General features: G+C 30.8%; 2 protein-coding genes across 10 annotated transcripts in view; both read left to right on the top strand.

The window, feature by feature from the left end:
• The window catches only part of LOC132750412 (uncharacterized), a 74,695-nt gene extending 64,982 nt beyond the window's left edge, over positions 1–9,713 (top strand). For all 8 annotated transcript variants that reach the window (XM_060740384.1, XM_060740382.1, XM_060740383.1 and 5 more), the window contains one exon: positions 1,964–9,713. In XM_060740384.1, coding sequence (XP_060596367.1) covers positions 1,964–2,215 — 252 coding nt within the window. In that variant the 3' untranslated portion in view covers positions 2,216–9,713. The remainder of the gene's footprint in view (positions 1–1,963) is intronic.
• Positions 9,714–11,761: 2,048 nt separating this feature from the next.
• LOC132750415 (papilin-like) lies at positions 11,762–16,812 on the top strand. Of its 2 annotated transcripts, XM_060740391.1 has the most exons (5): positions 11,762–11,940; positions 12,866–12,949; positions 14,306–14,455; positions 14,729–14,872; positions 15,198–16,812. In XM_060740391.1, exons 1-5 carry the CDS (start codon positions 11,877–11,879, stop codon positions 16,634–16,636), a joined length of 1,881 nt encoding a protein of 626 aa, XP_060596374.1. In that variant the 5' UTR covers positions 11,762–11,876; the 3' UTR covers positions 16,637–16,812. The 2 variants fall into 2 exon arrangements, with proteins under 2 accessions (XP_060596374.1, XP_060596375.1); XM_060740392.1 differs by lacking the exon at positions 12,866–12,949 and having other exon boundaries at positions 11,763–11,940; positions 15,198–16,805.
• Positions 16,813–16,991: the final 179 nt, after the last annotated feature.

Genomic DNA, 16,991 nt, shown 5'->3' with positions numbered 1-16,991 from the left:
AATTTACAATACTTTTTTATAGTAACAATGTACATCATTTTGCAAAATTGCATAACTCTGTCTGCAATATTTGCAGAATTATTTGCCCCTTTGAAACTTAGAGATTTTGGTTAAAGGTCTTCAAAGATATTTACTTGAAACTTTACACATGTACTTAGGGTCATAATTTGAGGGTCATAATTGTATGTCACTGACCAAGTTCCATAACTCTATCTTGCATTAAGGCTGATTCATATCCCCTTTTCTACTTAGTCTCTTGGTTAATGTTTAAATGCAAGTTTTACATATCTCAATAACTATTAAAGATATTTATTTAAAACTTCACATATGCATTTAGGGTCAGAATTGTAGGTCACTGACAAAGGTCCATAATTCTATCTTGCATTTAGGCTGATTTTTCTTCCCTTTTTCAACTTAAAAAATTCATGGTAAAGTTTTGCTTCTAAGCTGTTATCTCCATAACTACTGAAGGGTTTGTGCCTTTTTTGGGACAATTTCATATTTTATAAAAAAAAAATTAGCCCTTTTGTGAACTTAGAATATTTAACATTATTAAGGCTCTTTTACTATCAAGCACTTAGAATAGTCGAGCGTGCTGTCCTTCCGACAGCTCTTGTTAATATCACTGCTTTATGAAGAAACATAGTGGTAAATTGAATCTTAAAGAAATAAATACATACACTTGTAATCATTATACAATATAGAAATTTTAGACTTAAGTTTCAGTCAATATATAGTTTTTTGGATCTGATAAAAGTCATATAACTTTTTTCAAGTCCAATAAAAGTATATACGCCTCAACATAAGACTATAATTCTATTATAATTATGATGACATTGAGACAAAATTATATTTAATCAGATTTTATCAGCTGCTAATAAAATAAGTTTTGGATTTGGATGGTGCATTTATAAACAAATATTTTTTAAAGAACCAGTAATTACAAACATGGTTCTTAACCGATACCCTCCAACAAAATTGAGACAGATTTTAATGTACTTTGTGCTGTATGTATTACAATATATGGTGTGATATTAGTGACTGTGTCTTCATGAAATTTCTTGTGCCTCTTACATAATAATCTGTAATATTTTCCTAAATTGGTAAAGAATGGCATGTATGCTATGGTTTGTGACATATAAACACTTGGTGTCATTATATTTGTGGTACATTTTCTTTAATATAATTACTTGATTAGCTTTTTAATACATTTTTTTTTAACTTTCATTGTCTTAAAAACCGCTATTCAGTACCATGAGAATTTTTATTTTTAAAGGCTGTTATTTTGTTGTAGTTTGATTGATGAATTTTGTTGCCAGGTCTTGTGTAACCTAGTACAGTAGAACTTCTGTGTGTCAAACTTTTGTTAGTTGTTTCTCCCGATTTGATGTAGAGAAAGTCCAGATTTTTCCACTATTTAATCTTTATAAAAACTATTACTTTCTGAGGCTGGGTGTCACATGATAATCACATGGGATATTTTTCCTATAAGCTTTTTGCTTTTGTTTTGCCTTCTGTAAATCACTTGAAAACGTCAATGGCTTGAAATAATGTCATTAAATTTAGACTGATATCTCGACTTACCAAAGTTCTACTGTACATTCAATTGAATTGTGCTACAAGGCTTTGAGCAACTTATTGTATCTTTTGAATATTAGACTTAAAATCGAACCAACAGTAATTGTTGAAAAGGACAAGTGGAATGTAGTTTGAAGTTGAATTCCATAACTAGTTTACCTAGTAATCTAATTGAAAAACAAATTCTTGAAATTTTGATCTCAAGAAAATATCTGTGGCAAACAAAATCATTTAGAAGAAGATTTGAACAACATGTTTTTGTGATTTTTTTTATGACCTGTCAATGCAATTTGTATATATTTTATATTAAACTTGCATTATTTTATATGGTAGAAATGATGTATATTGAAATTACAACTGTATTGTATGTATTTTATTATTTCAGGCTGTGTTACAAGCAGGCGGCCAGTTAACAGTAGTCATACTTCTATTAATTCTTGTTGCCATAGCAGCGACCTTGACCGTTACAAAGAAAAAAATGGCACAGGTTAGAATGTGTAAAAATAAAACAATATTATTGGTTTTTGTGACATTAATTCTAGTATATTTTATGTGCTATACTTCCATTTGGATGCAAGCTATGGAATTTAAAGGATCTTTTGAAAAAAGAGTGAGTTCAAATGTACAACAGACATAGTATTTAACTTATTTTAGATTGTGTAGTGATAAACTAGGTTTCTCCTTTACACAGGACACAAAGCTGGTCCATTTTACATAGTAGTTTCCTTTGTTATAACAAACCAAGACAAATATTAAGGAACAGAAATGTTGGGTAATTTTTGTATTTGAGTTTTTCAAAAGAATTGCATAGTGTAAAATTCAGATATATGTGTAGAAAATAATACTTGCCTGATAAGATACAATGTTCAAACAAAGGATTTGTGTTCTGGAGATAAAATGATGAGAATTATATGTTAAACCATGCTTGTGCTATACTCGCCAAAATGAATGAAGTAATGTTACGTGTTCATTAAATTTTTTCCCTCATATGTAAATAAGTTAATGCTAAGAAAGGGAAACTGTTATTGAAAATATCAATCACTTGTATATACTTCAAGGTAAAGGTGAAAGATGAATGCTTCTGCTGGTCGTCTTTTCTCTCGACACATCATGATTTGGGCGTTTCCCCATATAAACTTACTTTAGAGAAGTTTTAAATGTTCAAGATTTAATCCATGTTCATTTTGTGATAATGTTATAATATTAATGTGATTGACAAGCATTATTTTCAAAGTGATTGGCTATAAAAGTAGTCCTATGTTTATTATAAAATGATAGAAAGATTACACTCTTTTAATGTAAGATCAAAATATATTTCACAGAGTGATCACATGATGCAATATTTTTATGAGTGGCATGAATATATTCCAGCTGGTGTCAATGAGTGAAATATGGTTTGATATTACATGCACAACAAACAAGTTTTCTATTTATCCCATGTTTTTTTTGTGGTTTTAAGTCATTTTGACTGTATTTTTAGCTGTTTTACATGATGAGGTCATAATCATGATGTCATCAGCTCATGATGTCTCAGTGTTTATGTTGAATATCAATTCTGTAAAATTTCAAATATTTATGTGATTCTGTTACCATCTTCACAGTGAAATTATTAAATGTTATTTTACTGTCTACTGGAAAGCTTGTTATAGAATAGTTATAGGATTAGTTTGCTATTTAAAACTGTACACACCAGTACTTCACCACCATCAGAATTATTACAAGATGAAAGTAGCATCAATAGAGACCGTGTTGGCTCAACACTTTCCATTCTAATATATACGTAAAGTGATGTGATGTATTTAAGTGAAATGACAAAGTAAAGTGATGTGACGAGCAAGTTTATACAAGCTATTGATATGTGAATAGTTCAATGTGTGCCATAACATGATGATATACTTAAGTGTGATATACATGTGTTATGATAAGTGTTATTATCATAAAATATAATCAGTGATTAAAAAATTTATATATGTTTGAATATTTACCACACAGATATAAAGTATTGGATTTAGTTACATAATTATATCTATAGGGGAATTTTATCAGAACTTTTGTGTTTGAAGAAAAAAAAAATATTTTGTAAAATATGTGTAGACATCTAACATGAGAGTCTTGAAAAATTTTAGAATATGTTCTAAATGTTCATTAAATGTGAAAAAGCTTCATTTTTAGACTCTCAAAAGATAAAAAAATGTACATATATTTTGAAGGAAGAATTTATGCACTTCTTTGTTTCACTAATATGAGCTCTTAATTGGCACTTTATCTGTACATGTAGATTTATGTAAACTGTTAGATACAGTTATTTATATAAGTGCTGTTTTTCCATCACCCGGTGTGATACGTTCCTGTTATATGTATAGATATACTTTTTGTTTGACTTTAGTGAGGAGTTAAAGAAAAATGAATCTCTGATGATACACTGTTTAAGAAATAACATTTACAGTTCTTGAACCAAAGATCATAGATGTATGAAAATAGATCCTTTCCAAACTTTATCTATTGACATATATAATTATATTTCAATATTGAAAATATTGTTTACAGTTTTTTTGTGTTTTTTTTGTTGAATATGTGTATACATTGTAATTTGTAAGTAAGTTAATATTTTTTGTTAAAACCTTTTAAGGCTAACTTTTGAAAATATAAAGGAACTTTTATATTTACACATTTTGTATATAGATTTTATAATTTTTGTAATGCATTTATATCTGTTCAGTTTAAGTGAAAAGATATTCTATGTTATTGTTTTGTATCAGTATTTATTTCATATATAACTTACCCACCGGTATCACAGTTATCAAATTACTAAAATCAAAGAGAAATTTTTATATATAAATATTTATTATCAGATTTTAGAAATTATTTATGTTAATAACATCTGTTTTGTAAACTTAACTTATTTTTCTTTGGCCCATTTTATGTATTGTGGTCAGTCTTCGTCCGTTAATGGTCATACCATCATTAATTATTGCGGGATTTCTGGATTATCATTTTCTCGCATGTCAGACTTTCTTTACTGATAGTTTTACACACACTGGTAATTTAATCTGACATTCGGCACTTCATTCAAGTTGTAAATTTATATGCTGTTATTAGAAAATAATTGCAGATAAAATGAGGTACCAATGTGGACCTGTCCATAGATGGTTATGAGGCTTGCTACTGGATGGTTACCCGTGATAACTCATTTCATCTGTTAACTATTTTCATATGAAAGCGTATGAATTTACAACTTGAATGAAGTCATGGTGGAGCATGCTAGATGATGGGTGGTAATGATGTTACTGGGCAAGTTCCAATAGGAGAGATATTTCTATCTTAACCACAAAAATATGACTGGTATTATCATCATACTTAAATAGCTACAATCTTTATGTAGTTGCTTGAAACAGTAGCCTTCGAAGAAAAATGAATATCACCCCCTTTTTGTGGTTGTGTACAAGATTTGGTCAGCCGAGTTAAACATTGAGAGAATAAAGTTGTAAACTAATAGTACAACTTCAGGTGAAATAAATGATGTTCTTGCCCAGTTTCTCAGGTTAACAATCCATGGCCCTTAAGGACCTCTTGTATTATTCAGAGTTTTGTATTCACATTTATTTTGTACTTTGAATAACAAAATTTAATTTAAGTAACAAAAGGAGAGACCATTTATTATGTACTTATGTTTTAGTATTTTATACTTTAAGACTTACAGACTAGCACTTCCATACAGGGTATTTATATATATTTTTTGTACATACAATGTACATACTACCTTTTTGTTCATAGGATAACTTACAAATACCAGTTTATAGTATTAGTTTTGCATTTATAGTAACAATGCACTCAGAGATTTCAGTTTAGAAGTAGAATTTCAGAATTATCTAGTTATGATATTGTTGAAATTGACAATTGGATAGTGTCATATCTAATACAATACATACTAGTGTAAAATAAAAGAAAGAATATTCAATGCTTGCATTATAACATAAATGTATCTCTGCATTTGTTCTCCCTATAAGTCTAGAAAGGAGACTTTAAGCCTTGGACAAGCTACATCATGTGACATGCTGTGACAATTTGGTTAACAATAATATGTCTAATAAGATTTGCATAGTGAAATTATTTATGTAGAGCAGCTGACAATTATTTGCAGAAAGAACAAGTCAGTACTGGTAGAGAAACCAGGAGAACTTGAACAACGAATACCATCATATATGTCATTCTGTTCCCTAGGATTTATCTTGTCTATTTCCAAATTATTATGATAAAATGCGTTTTAATTATTAAATAGAAAGGTAGTGGACACTTTTTCATTTTCTTATATCCAAGGTCATAATCATTATAGTGGTGTGACAAATACATGTTTTTCTGGAAGTGTATTTTTTGTTTTTGCTTATTTTATTTTTTGTTTGTGTTTGTTTTTGTTTTTTTTTTGCCTGTTTAAGCTTTTTGTTGTTAATTATTTCACTGCCTTATTTTGTTTTGAGCAGATGAGAGTATGTTGTAGTTAATATGAACTTTAACAAGATTAGTATGGGTATAGTGACAGTAAAATCAAGTCATGTCTTTGATAGGTAAATGTACATGCAATCATTTATTCATGTGAGCAATAATTTATGTGTTTGATTGTTAATTTTAGCAATTATTTATTTGAGCAAATTTTCAGAAAAGTGATTTTTCATGTAAGCATTTATTCATATGAGCAATTATTTTATGAATGATATTTCATACGAGCAATTATTCACATGAGCAATTATTTTTATGAATGATAATGTATTTCATGTGAGCAATTATTCATATGAGCATGTTTTTTTCTCTCAGCGATAATTCATTTGGGCAATTATTCATATGAGTGATAATTGATATAAGAAATAATTCATGAGTGATTATGCATATTGGTTATTATTCATTTGGATAATTATTAATGGGTGATTATTTGTGTGAGGAGCTATTATTCATATGAGCAATTATTCATTCGAATATTTATTCATGAGTGATTATTTTTGTGAGCATTTATTCATTTGTGTGAGCATTTATTCATATGAACAGTTATTCATATGAGCAATTATTCATATGAGCAATTATTCATGTGGGTAAATATTGATTTGGGTGATTATTCATGAGTGATGATATGTGTTAGCAGTTATTCATATAAGCAATTTTTCATGTGAGTAATTATTCATGTGAAGTAATTTATTCATGAGCACCATGGGCCCTAGCTAATGACCAGAGATTGCTGTATACCATTTTTGGCTGACAGATCTGATGATGAAATTAATTTAAATCATTATAAATATTGTTAATGTACATTGGCTTTGTTAGAGTTTAATTAAGAATGTTCATGACACATAAAATGCTTGTTTGCTATGTGAATGTATAACATTTTAAAACAAATATACTAGTAACGTTTTAAGTTACATGTACAAAAAATATCATTGGCAAGAACATCTTTTGAATTGTGTAATATTTCATATAAATGTTGTTTTAGTGTAGCTGTAGATATACAGGTTTAAAGATGAAATAAAAGGCAAACATAAGGCAGTATGGAATAAGTGATGATAAATATATAAATATCTTAATTTATATGCCTAGATATGTCCATCTATACATGCAGTATACACATTGTATGAATTGTAGAATTATTTATTTTGAAATAATAAAATTATGTTAGTGGTATATGCAATGACTTAAATATTGTTAACATTACTACAAACGGTTGCCACACAAATTTATTTTCTTCTTTTTCCCTTTAATTTGACTTATTACAGTGCTGAAAATATCACTATTTGTACAATGAAAGGTAAATACTTTAAACTATATAAACTGTTGTTCAAATAATTAATTACCTCAGAAATGTATTTTTACATTTTAATATCAGATGTTAAGACATTCTGATATTACAATGAAATAAATATAACCGAGAAATCCATAGAAAGTTTTGTAAAATAGTACTGCTTTTCATAAGATAATTCAGGTCCATTTTTTGTGTTGTGAATCTATATTATTTGTATATTTTGCTCTTTCATTACATTATGATTTTTTATGCCCCTCTCATGTAAAGGAATGGGTATATAATTGCTGCTTTGTCTGTCTACCATGAAGTGAACATATTGAGTACAGATTGATAAATATCTTGATTTTCTTGTTTAAATAACACAGTGCACCCAGTCCGCAGTAAAAATGTGTATGATATGGTTTTTGAAACCTCAGATTCCAAAAGGCATTAAAGTATAAAGCCTTATTCATTATCATTATTACCATATTGTGTCAGACAAGTCCTAATAAACAATCCAGCTTGGAGCTTGTTGGTTTCACAAATGAGCTGCGTCACGACAAAACCAACATAGTGGGTTTGCGACCAGCATGGATCCAGACCAGCCTGCGCATCCGCGCAGTCTGATCAGGATCCATGCTGTTCCCTTACCAACTCTATTACATGTAGAGAAACTGATAGCGAACAGCATGGATCCTGATCAGACTGCGCGGATGCACAGGCTGGTCTGGATCCATGCTGGTCGCAAACCCACTATGTTGGTTTTGTCGTGACACGGCTCAAATATTTTGTTAATCCTCTGTCTCAGAAAGGTAATATGGTTATATCAATGACTTCTGTCTGTTCATCTGTGTGTCTTTACAGTTTCTGTGACTGCTATACAGATAAATATCATGAGGTTTTGGTTAAATGTTTAATTCATGGAGATAATGTGTAGATCAATGTGGTATTTGAAAAAACACATTGTAATTCCAACTTTATAAACTTATAATGCAGGAGGGTTTGTTTTTTTTGTTTTGTTTTTCTTCATAATCAGTTTTGTTGCAGTAAGCTTAGATGATATATTTATTTGTCTGGAATGTTTACTTTTCTGTTACCAATTTTTGGCAAAATCATTTGTATTTCAAATGCAATTGTATTTTTAATTTATACAAAAAATCAAATAATGATAAAACAACACGAAGTAACATATTTGAATGTTTAATTTTTACAATAATGATTGTATCACTTAACTTGAAAATGTGATTTTAGTATTTAGTTTATCTTATCACTTGGAAGATTTAAATGAAATTAAAACATTTTGTTGTAACAGTCTTATAGTGGTACCATAATTGGTAGATAATGGATATAATAATTAAGATATAATGGTCTTTAATAAACATATAAATTTTGTCTGAACTGAAAAAGTAATTTAACAATTGGAACTCTTTTAAGATACGAATAATCAATATGTGTTACCCAGTATCACTTTTTAAGTACTGATTTGATAATGAAATAACATCTCTTTTTCTACCAAATTAACTCACTCCCAAAAATTTTTAAGGAAATTTTGCAAGGTGTGTATTAATTAGAGAATTTAGGATGTTAATTTATAACTTTGTTAAATTAAATGCATGATATAAATTACTCTATAAAAATGTTAATAATTTCTAAAACACAAATAAAGTTTTGTTACTTTTATACATATACTAATCATGAAAGTCTCTAAAATTTTTATGAAGCTTGTTTTTAACATTTGTTTGATGAAGATAATATCATATTTTCCATAATCTATATATACATGTCTGTATATTTTCTTGTAATGGTAAATAAGTGCTGAAAAGATAATTTGGTTAATTGTCTTCCACCTTAAATGTTTTTGCACACATTTTTGAAAATCAGTATATGGTTGTTTTAGTACTAAGATACTTACAAATAAATAGATATATTTCTATACAAATAGATATATAGTAAAACATGTGACCCTCAACTTTCTGGACCTTTGTCACCAGTATAGAGCCGGACCAGCTTGTATATCTATGCAGTCTGACCTGGCTCTATACGGTTGGTAGATCAATTTTTGAATACTGATAATTGAAATCCCTTTAACTTTAAACAAGCTGTTCCAAATTTAAAACAGCAAATCCATTAGACAAATTCAGCAGGTAAAGATTAAACTATATTAAAATATTGTTAAAGAAGTGTTTATTTTTACTAGAGATTGTTGTACAATTCATTTACAATTGATATATTTATGTACATGTTAATGTTGTTTACTGTTGGAAAATATGATAGAATATGTTTGTACTGTGTACAAAGAGAGGCAAATGTTCATACACTGTGACCATCTGCTTTGTGTATGTTGGCATGACAGGCAATAAATCATTCAAAAATATATCTGTTTTCTTATATTTAATTAAGAAATAACATCGGTCTTTGCGGTGTGGTGTTTATCGGCTATTAAACACCGGTTTTGGAGTTTGGATGCTAGGAATTGACCACGAAGACCGTAGGCCTGAGTGGTTAATTTTTTCGCATCAAAACGTATTGATATTATTTTTGTGGAATGAATCACAGCAAAGAGTTGAAACCTGTCGTAATATAAAGTATGTTTTGTATGTACTTCATGAAACGTATTCGTTATTGTATGGCGGCTTTCTTGCAAAACTTCAATTGCTTATTTTGGAGTCAAACGTCATATAAACAAACGAAAACAGCTATAACTTGAGAGAACAAAACAAGGTCAGATGTTTAAAATATTAAAAAGAAAACGATGTACACCCTTTTAGTGGCTGTATGTAAAACATACACGTATTTAGGGATTGGGTATTTGATAGGTAAAGGAACATTTTGATAATTATTTACAAAACAAGAGCTGTCGGTAGGACAGCAACGCTCGACTATTCTTAGTGCTTGATAGTAAAAAAAATGCTTGATACAGTTACCTCCTCCTGTTTACAGGTTGGGGTCATGATGGTGAACAAGTGTGCAAAGTTTCAAAGCCATATGTCAATGGACTTTGAAAATATTTGAACTATTACAAAAACTTTAACGTAAATTCTAAGTCGAAAAAGGGGCATAATTCTGTCAAAATGCTTGATAGAGTTACCTCCTCCTGTCTACAGGTTGGGCTCATGATGGTGAACAAGTGTGCAAAGTTTCAAAGCCATATGTCAATGGACTTTGAAAATATTTGAACTATTACAAAAACTTTAACGTAAATTCTAAGTCGAAAAAGGGGCATAATTCTGTCAAAATGCTTGATAGAGTTACCTCCTCCTGTCTACAGGTTGGGCTCATGATGGTGAACAAGTGTGCAAAGTTTCAAAGCCATATGTCAATGGACTTTGAAAATATTTGAACTATTACAAAAACTTTAACGTAAATTCTAAGTCGAAAAAGGGGCATAATTCTGTCAAAATGCTTGATAGAGGTACCTCCTCCTGTCTACAGGTTGGGCTCATGATGGTGAACAAGTGTGCAAAGTTTCAAAGCCATATGTCAATGGACTTTGAAAATATTTGAACTATTACAAAAACTTTAACGTAAATTCTAAGTCGAAAAAGGGGCATAATTCTGTCAAAATGCTTGATAGAGTTACCTCCTCCTGTCTACAGGTTGGGCTCATGATGGTGAACAAGTGTGCAAAGTTTCAAAGCCATATGTCAATGGACTTTGAAAATATTTGAACTATTACAAAAAACTTTAACGTAAATTCTAAGTCGAAAAAGGGGCATAATTCTGTCAAAATGCTTGATAGAGTTACCTCCTCCTGTCTACAGGTTGGGTCATGATGGTGAACAAGTGTGCAAAGTTTCAAAGCCATATGTCAATGGACTTTGAAAATATTTGAACTATTACAAAAACTTTAACGTAAATTCTAAGTCGAAAAAGGGGCATAATTCTGTCAAAATGCTTGATAGAGTTACCTCCTCCTGTCTACAGGTTGGGCTCATGATGGTGAACAAGTGTGCAAAGTTTCAAAGCCATATGTCAATGGACTTTGAAAATATTTGAACTATTACAAAAACTTTAACATAAGTGGTTACGCCGACGCCGACGCCGACGCTCGGGTGACTGCAATAGCTCTACTTATTCTTATCGAATAGTCGAGCTAAAAAATCAAGAAAATACTAAGAATCGTATCATATATATAAATGACCAGATTCACCCAGTAAGGTTTTCAACAGCATACATTTACAGACGTTTGTTTTCTAAAACCTTCGTTGTTCACTGCTGAGGGAACATGTACCAGAATGTACAATCATATATCAGATAAAATTATTGCTAGTAATGGAATGTTAAATACAAAATCCTCGACCTAGACATTTTTATGGAAAAAAAGAGATAATAACGTAATCTGATTAATGTACAGACATTAATACCTCCTTTATATCTCCTTTACTAAAACGTATCTGCATAAAGAATGCAACATATTGTATCTGTTGACATTTCATCACAAACATATTAATCAAGCGTCTATGTATAAATAATGGAATCTGCCAGCAATTATAAGGAATAAGTAATACATAATTCGTGCGGGTGTTCGTGTTACATCATGTTCACCTTAATTTTGTTTTCTTGTCTAATTTTTGAATTGACAACAGCGCTGACTCCACCAGGTAAGTTATGTTACAATCAAATATTCTTATGTAATAATAAATAGATAGAAACAATTATAAACAAGAATTATATGACACATGACTTGGGCTTAAAACCCGAATGAAAATTATTTTAATGGAAATAATAGACAAACTTTGGCTACAGAAGATGTGTTACCCAGCAAAAATTCTTTATGCATGCAGATTACCCACCCTATTGAAAGTTCACTTTGTATGTACTTGTCTATTCAATAAAGGCACTCTTTCATGCAGCCGGCCTTTTACATTTCATAGGGCAGCCAAGGTACGCAATTTTGCATAAAGCCAATTCAACTTAAAATGGCAAAGTAAAAGCATGCTGAATGATTACGTAAAAGGACATTCCTCCGAAAATAGAACTAGAATGATAAGTTGAATATCAACCTGAATGGTGTATCAGAATGATATACTTGTTGTCATGATATTCGATCTGGATTGTTGGCTGAATGGCAGTAGTAACATAACCATTACGCCCCAAACATCGTAACTGTTCATTGCACGTTGTCTAATCTAAATTGCGTGTATTTTAAGACGAAAGAGTTAAAAGCAAGAAAGTAATATTCGAACACTCAAGTTCTACAATGCTGAAATACGTGACAAAATACGTGTGTATGGGGACAGGGAGGGAGTAGGGTGGTAAGGAACCACGGAACCCATTTATTGAAGAAATCAGTGTTTTAATTACTCTATTGATAGCTGAATTTTTTTAAGCTAAATTGCCGCAGAACTGTCGATAAATGCATTTTTTCATGTTTCATAATTGAACTTCCTTAATATTTTATTATTTTGTTTTCACAATATTTCATAATAGCATTCAGTTTAATTACGCATAGAACTTATCTGGGAATAATTGTAAAAAGCGTTTAAATAAGAAGTTCAGCTTCAATTTTGATAATACTATTTACAGAGTGCGCTCACGTTTTGTGTGCTGTACCTACTTGTAAATATGGTACTATAATTCTACCAGATAAGTGCTGTCCGATCTGCAAAGGTAGTTTTCGGTATTGTTTCATACTTTGATATTTTTTATACGTAAAACGTTCAAAAGTATAAATTATTGTTTATCAGAAAATTAATCACAGGAGATAAACAAGCACACATCATGATAAATATAAACATAAATATTTTCCATATCTCTTCTTAATGACAATGTTTCCGTTTGGAAAAGCAGTAACAAAAAATGCCAAGAAAAAAATACCAAAGAAAGCGTCATTTGAAACCACTTTGCTAAAACAGGGTACATTCAGGCTTTGCTTGTTCGCAGGTCCACATTGTTGAAATAATTGATTAATTAATACAAAAAACGTACATGTATGTATATATTTAAAAGGGAAAATAAATTCAAGCGGTCTCAGTCTCTCACATCACTGCGCCACACAACTCTGCGAATATATAATACATTATAATCACATTCAAAATCTGATTATTGTCCACATATGAAAAATACAGAATTTATTACAGACTCTATATACATGTATGTTACTTTTGTACTTGTTTGTTTAACATGGATTAAGCAAAGTAATTTTTTATTTTGCTTCCTCTTAGAATATTCCTTACTTTTTTACGATTTTCCATTAATTTAATATATTTTATTTCAAATTCATCCTTTACTTTCACCTGCAATTTGTACGGTGTTACAGTTTAAAGGAACTCCACTGAGATCTCAAAGCTTTAAAAGATAAAATTTGAATTTCTTACATAGATAAGCTCTTAAAACAAAAAGATATGCGAAAGATGATATAAAAACAAACAAATTGAAAATTGTAATTTTGTGCTAATACGAGACCGATTTGAGAGGCTTTTCAATAATTATTCTGGAAAAACGGAGTCGGCGAATGATCACAAAAGCTAGACCTACATCAAATGGAACAATAATCTCGAAAAATAATCGTCTGTCAAAAAAGCTCAATGGAAACACTTTAAGGTACAATATAGGTACAATATACTGATCAATAAATATATCTTTCAAACGGAATATTTATTATGTTAAGTGTGATAAATGTATTCCTATTTAAATTTTGTTACCATAATATTTTTGATAAGTTTGTCCGGAAATAAAGATGTAATTAACACATAAGAACTACATATACAGAATGTACATGCATTATCAATACGCTGTACGTGAATGCAAACTTACTTTTGAATAATCTTTATATTTTTAATCAGTGAAAAAAAAAACTGTCTGTAAGTGTATTTAGATTTCAATACAGATTTAAACGTATACGTAATTGAAATGGCGATTAATTACTTGAAAATACTAGTCCATAGATTATTCTTTTCTTTCAAAAAAAAAGAAAATTAGATCAATTCAAAACATGTCATATTTTCAACATTTCATCTCTTATAGGGCAAGACAAGCCGGGAAAATGTCCGATCTTCAATCGTTTTGGCATCTGTCTTGTGAGACACCCATATTGTTTGGTGGATAGTCAATGTCCATCTAATCTAAAATGTTGTAGCGTGGGATGTGGTAGACAATGTGTACAGCCAATACTAGGTAATAACGAATATACAGGTTATAAAGACATGTAAAGTATAACAAAGAGATTTAGTTTATATTTTTGTTCGATTCCACTCTCGAATACGTTCATGAAAGCCCTACTGGCGTAATACCCCTGACATAGATGTTTTCACAATGAGTTTATTATTTTGTCGAAATTATCATTAGTAAATTATTTTATTGTCTGTGTGCTATTTGAAAACTGCATACGTGATATTAAATTAGCGTTGTCATGTGGCGCATTACAGTCAATATCTATTTCACTTCTAGATCAGACATGTCCTAATGGACAGAGTGGAATTTGTGGAACAATCGCTGGTCGTACATGTCCAAGTGGCACAACTTGTATGTTCAAGGGAAATTATCCTGATGCAAGTGGAAAGTGTTGTATCAATAATCCAAAGCCATTAACAGGTAAACTATTTCAGTATATTGAACAAAGCAACATTTTTTTCTCTTTCCTGCCGTTTTGACTCAGATGTTGATTTTTTTGTCAAACTAAATGTAGTGTTTTATCTTAATTTTCGATATAATCTAAACCATATATAGGTCCTTAATGAATTGAGCTACGTTGGTAAGATATATATAGAATGGATATATATAGAACGTTATTTGAAGTGTACACACATAGGAATGATACACTCTAAGCTTCTTCAAATGAAATTATTCATTATAAATGATTTATTGAAATAAAAAAACGGATCAACGTTTTTACATACATAGATATTCTTTATTTTAGCATGCACATTACCGCTAAAAGTTGGCCCGTGCAGAGGCAACAATCCAAGATATTTTTACAATGCATCTTCATGTAGATGTGAAAGATTCAGTTGGGGAGGTTGTGAAGCCAACGCAAATAATTTTAATGACATCGCTCATTGCCAGGCATCGTGCGAGGTTCCTATGAAATCTAACCCTGTCTGTGCATTGCCTAAACCAGTAACATACTGTAAAACAAACTGGAATCTTGATAGATGGTACTTTAATAGTAAAACCTGTAGGTGCGAGCCATTTAAGTGGAATGGCTGTGGTAACGCAAACAATTTTCTCACTAAAGAGTGGTGTAACGTTAATTGCGGATGTTTTCAATGCAACATCCAGACTGACATTTGCGATTTACCGATCAAACCAAATGGTGGAGGACCTACAGTTTGTCTCGCTTACATACCTAGTTACGGATATAATATGAATACATGCCGATGTGAAAAATTCATATACAGTGGATGCGGTGGCAACGCTAACCGCTTTAGTACAATGGTAGAGTGTGAGAGGCGTTGTGGTGACAACAATTGTTATACAAAAGTCTTCTGCAATCTGCAAGCCGATGTGGGCCGGTGTGATGACAAGATAACACGTTATGCATACAACACAAAAACATGTCAATGTGAAAAGTTCATCTGGGGAGGTTGTGGAGGAAACACTAACAACTTTAAAACAATAGAAGAATGTCTAAATTCTTGCGGCGGTTATAACAAATGCGAGGAACCAACTTCAACCTGCCTTTTGCCAAAAGATGTTGGTCCATGTGAAGCGAGAACGTTGCGTTATTATTACGATAAAATCGACTGTAAATGTAAATCATTTTTGTATGGTGGCTGTGGTGGAAATAAAAATAATTTTCTTAACATTGCCACATGTCGCAGAGTCTGTGGTAAAGAAAAATGTCACATTTGCAATCTAAAGCCAGACACAGGACCTTGCAGAAGTTATGTAAAACGTTTCTTCTTCAATATGGAGACATGCCAATGTGAGGAGTTTATATACGGTGGTTGTGGTGGTAACGGGAACAATTATATCACAAAGAAGGAATGTGAAGAGTTATGTGGGGATTCTCCTTGTCAAAGTCAAAGTGCATGTTTAGAATCTAAGAAAGTCGGACCATGTAAAGCAGCCATTAAGCGATTCTATTACAACCCATTGAAGAACAAATGTCAACAGTTTACGTGGGGTGGCTGTGAGGCGAATGGAAATAACTTTCTTTCAATGAAAACATGTAATAAAGTATGTAAGAAAGCCGTTTGTACACTCCCTGTAAAGGTTGGTCCTTGCAAAGGTCATAAGAAAAGATATTACTACAACAACACGACGAGAAGTTGTCAGATGTTTATTTGGGGCGGGTGTGAATCGAATGGAAATAATTTCAAGTCGTTCAAGGCTTGCAAAAAGGCATGCATGTAAAATTGATGAACACAGACCTCCTTAAAACTGAGAAAACTGTGTATGAGATAATAAAATTCTCGAACATAAGTAATATTAGCGTTGATGTTTTGTTTTAAAAATAGTTAACTAAACAATATCGAATAAATGTAATGATGTGATTGTAAACGACGAACAACATACAAGCTCAAAAGCATTTGATTAACTATTTCAAGAATAAATAAATAAATTTTCAAACAGTGAATGTTTGTTACTAGAACTAAATGTCAACACATAAATTGTTTTTCCTCTTACTAATCCTTACCCCGCTTAATACCTTTCATGGACACGTCCATCTTAAACCATTCTTTATATGTAGGGAAAATTCAAAATAAGT

This window comes from Ruditapes philippinarum, unplaced genomic scaffold, assembly GCF_026571515.1.
Source record: "Ruditapes philippinarum isolate M1 unplaced genomic scaffold, ASM2657151v2 ctg400_1_1_1_1, whole genome shotgun sequence".
NCBI classification, from domain to species: domain Eukaryota; kingdom Metazoa; phylum Mollusca; class Bivalvia; order Venerida; family Veneridae; genus Ruditapes; species Ruditapes philippinarum.
This window is presented reverse-complemented; position numbering and strand designations above follow the sequence as displayed.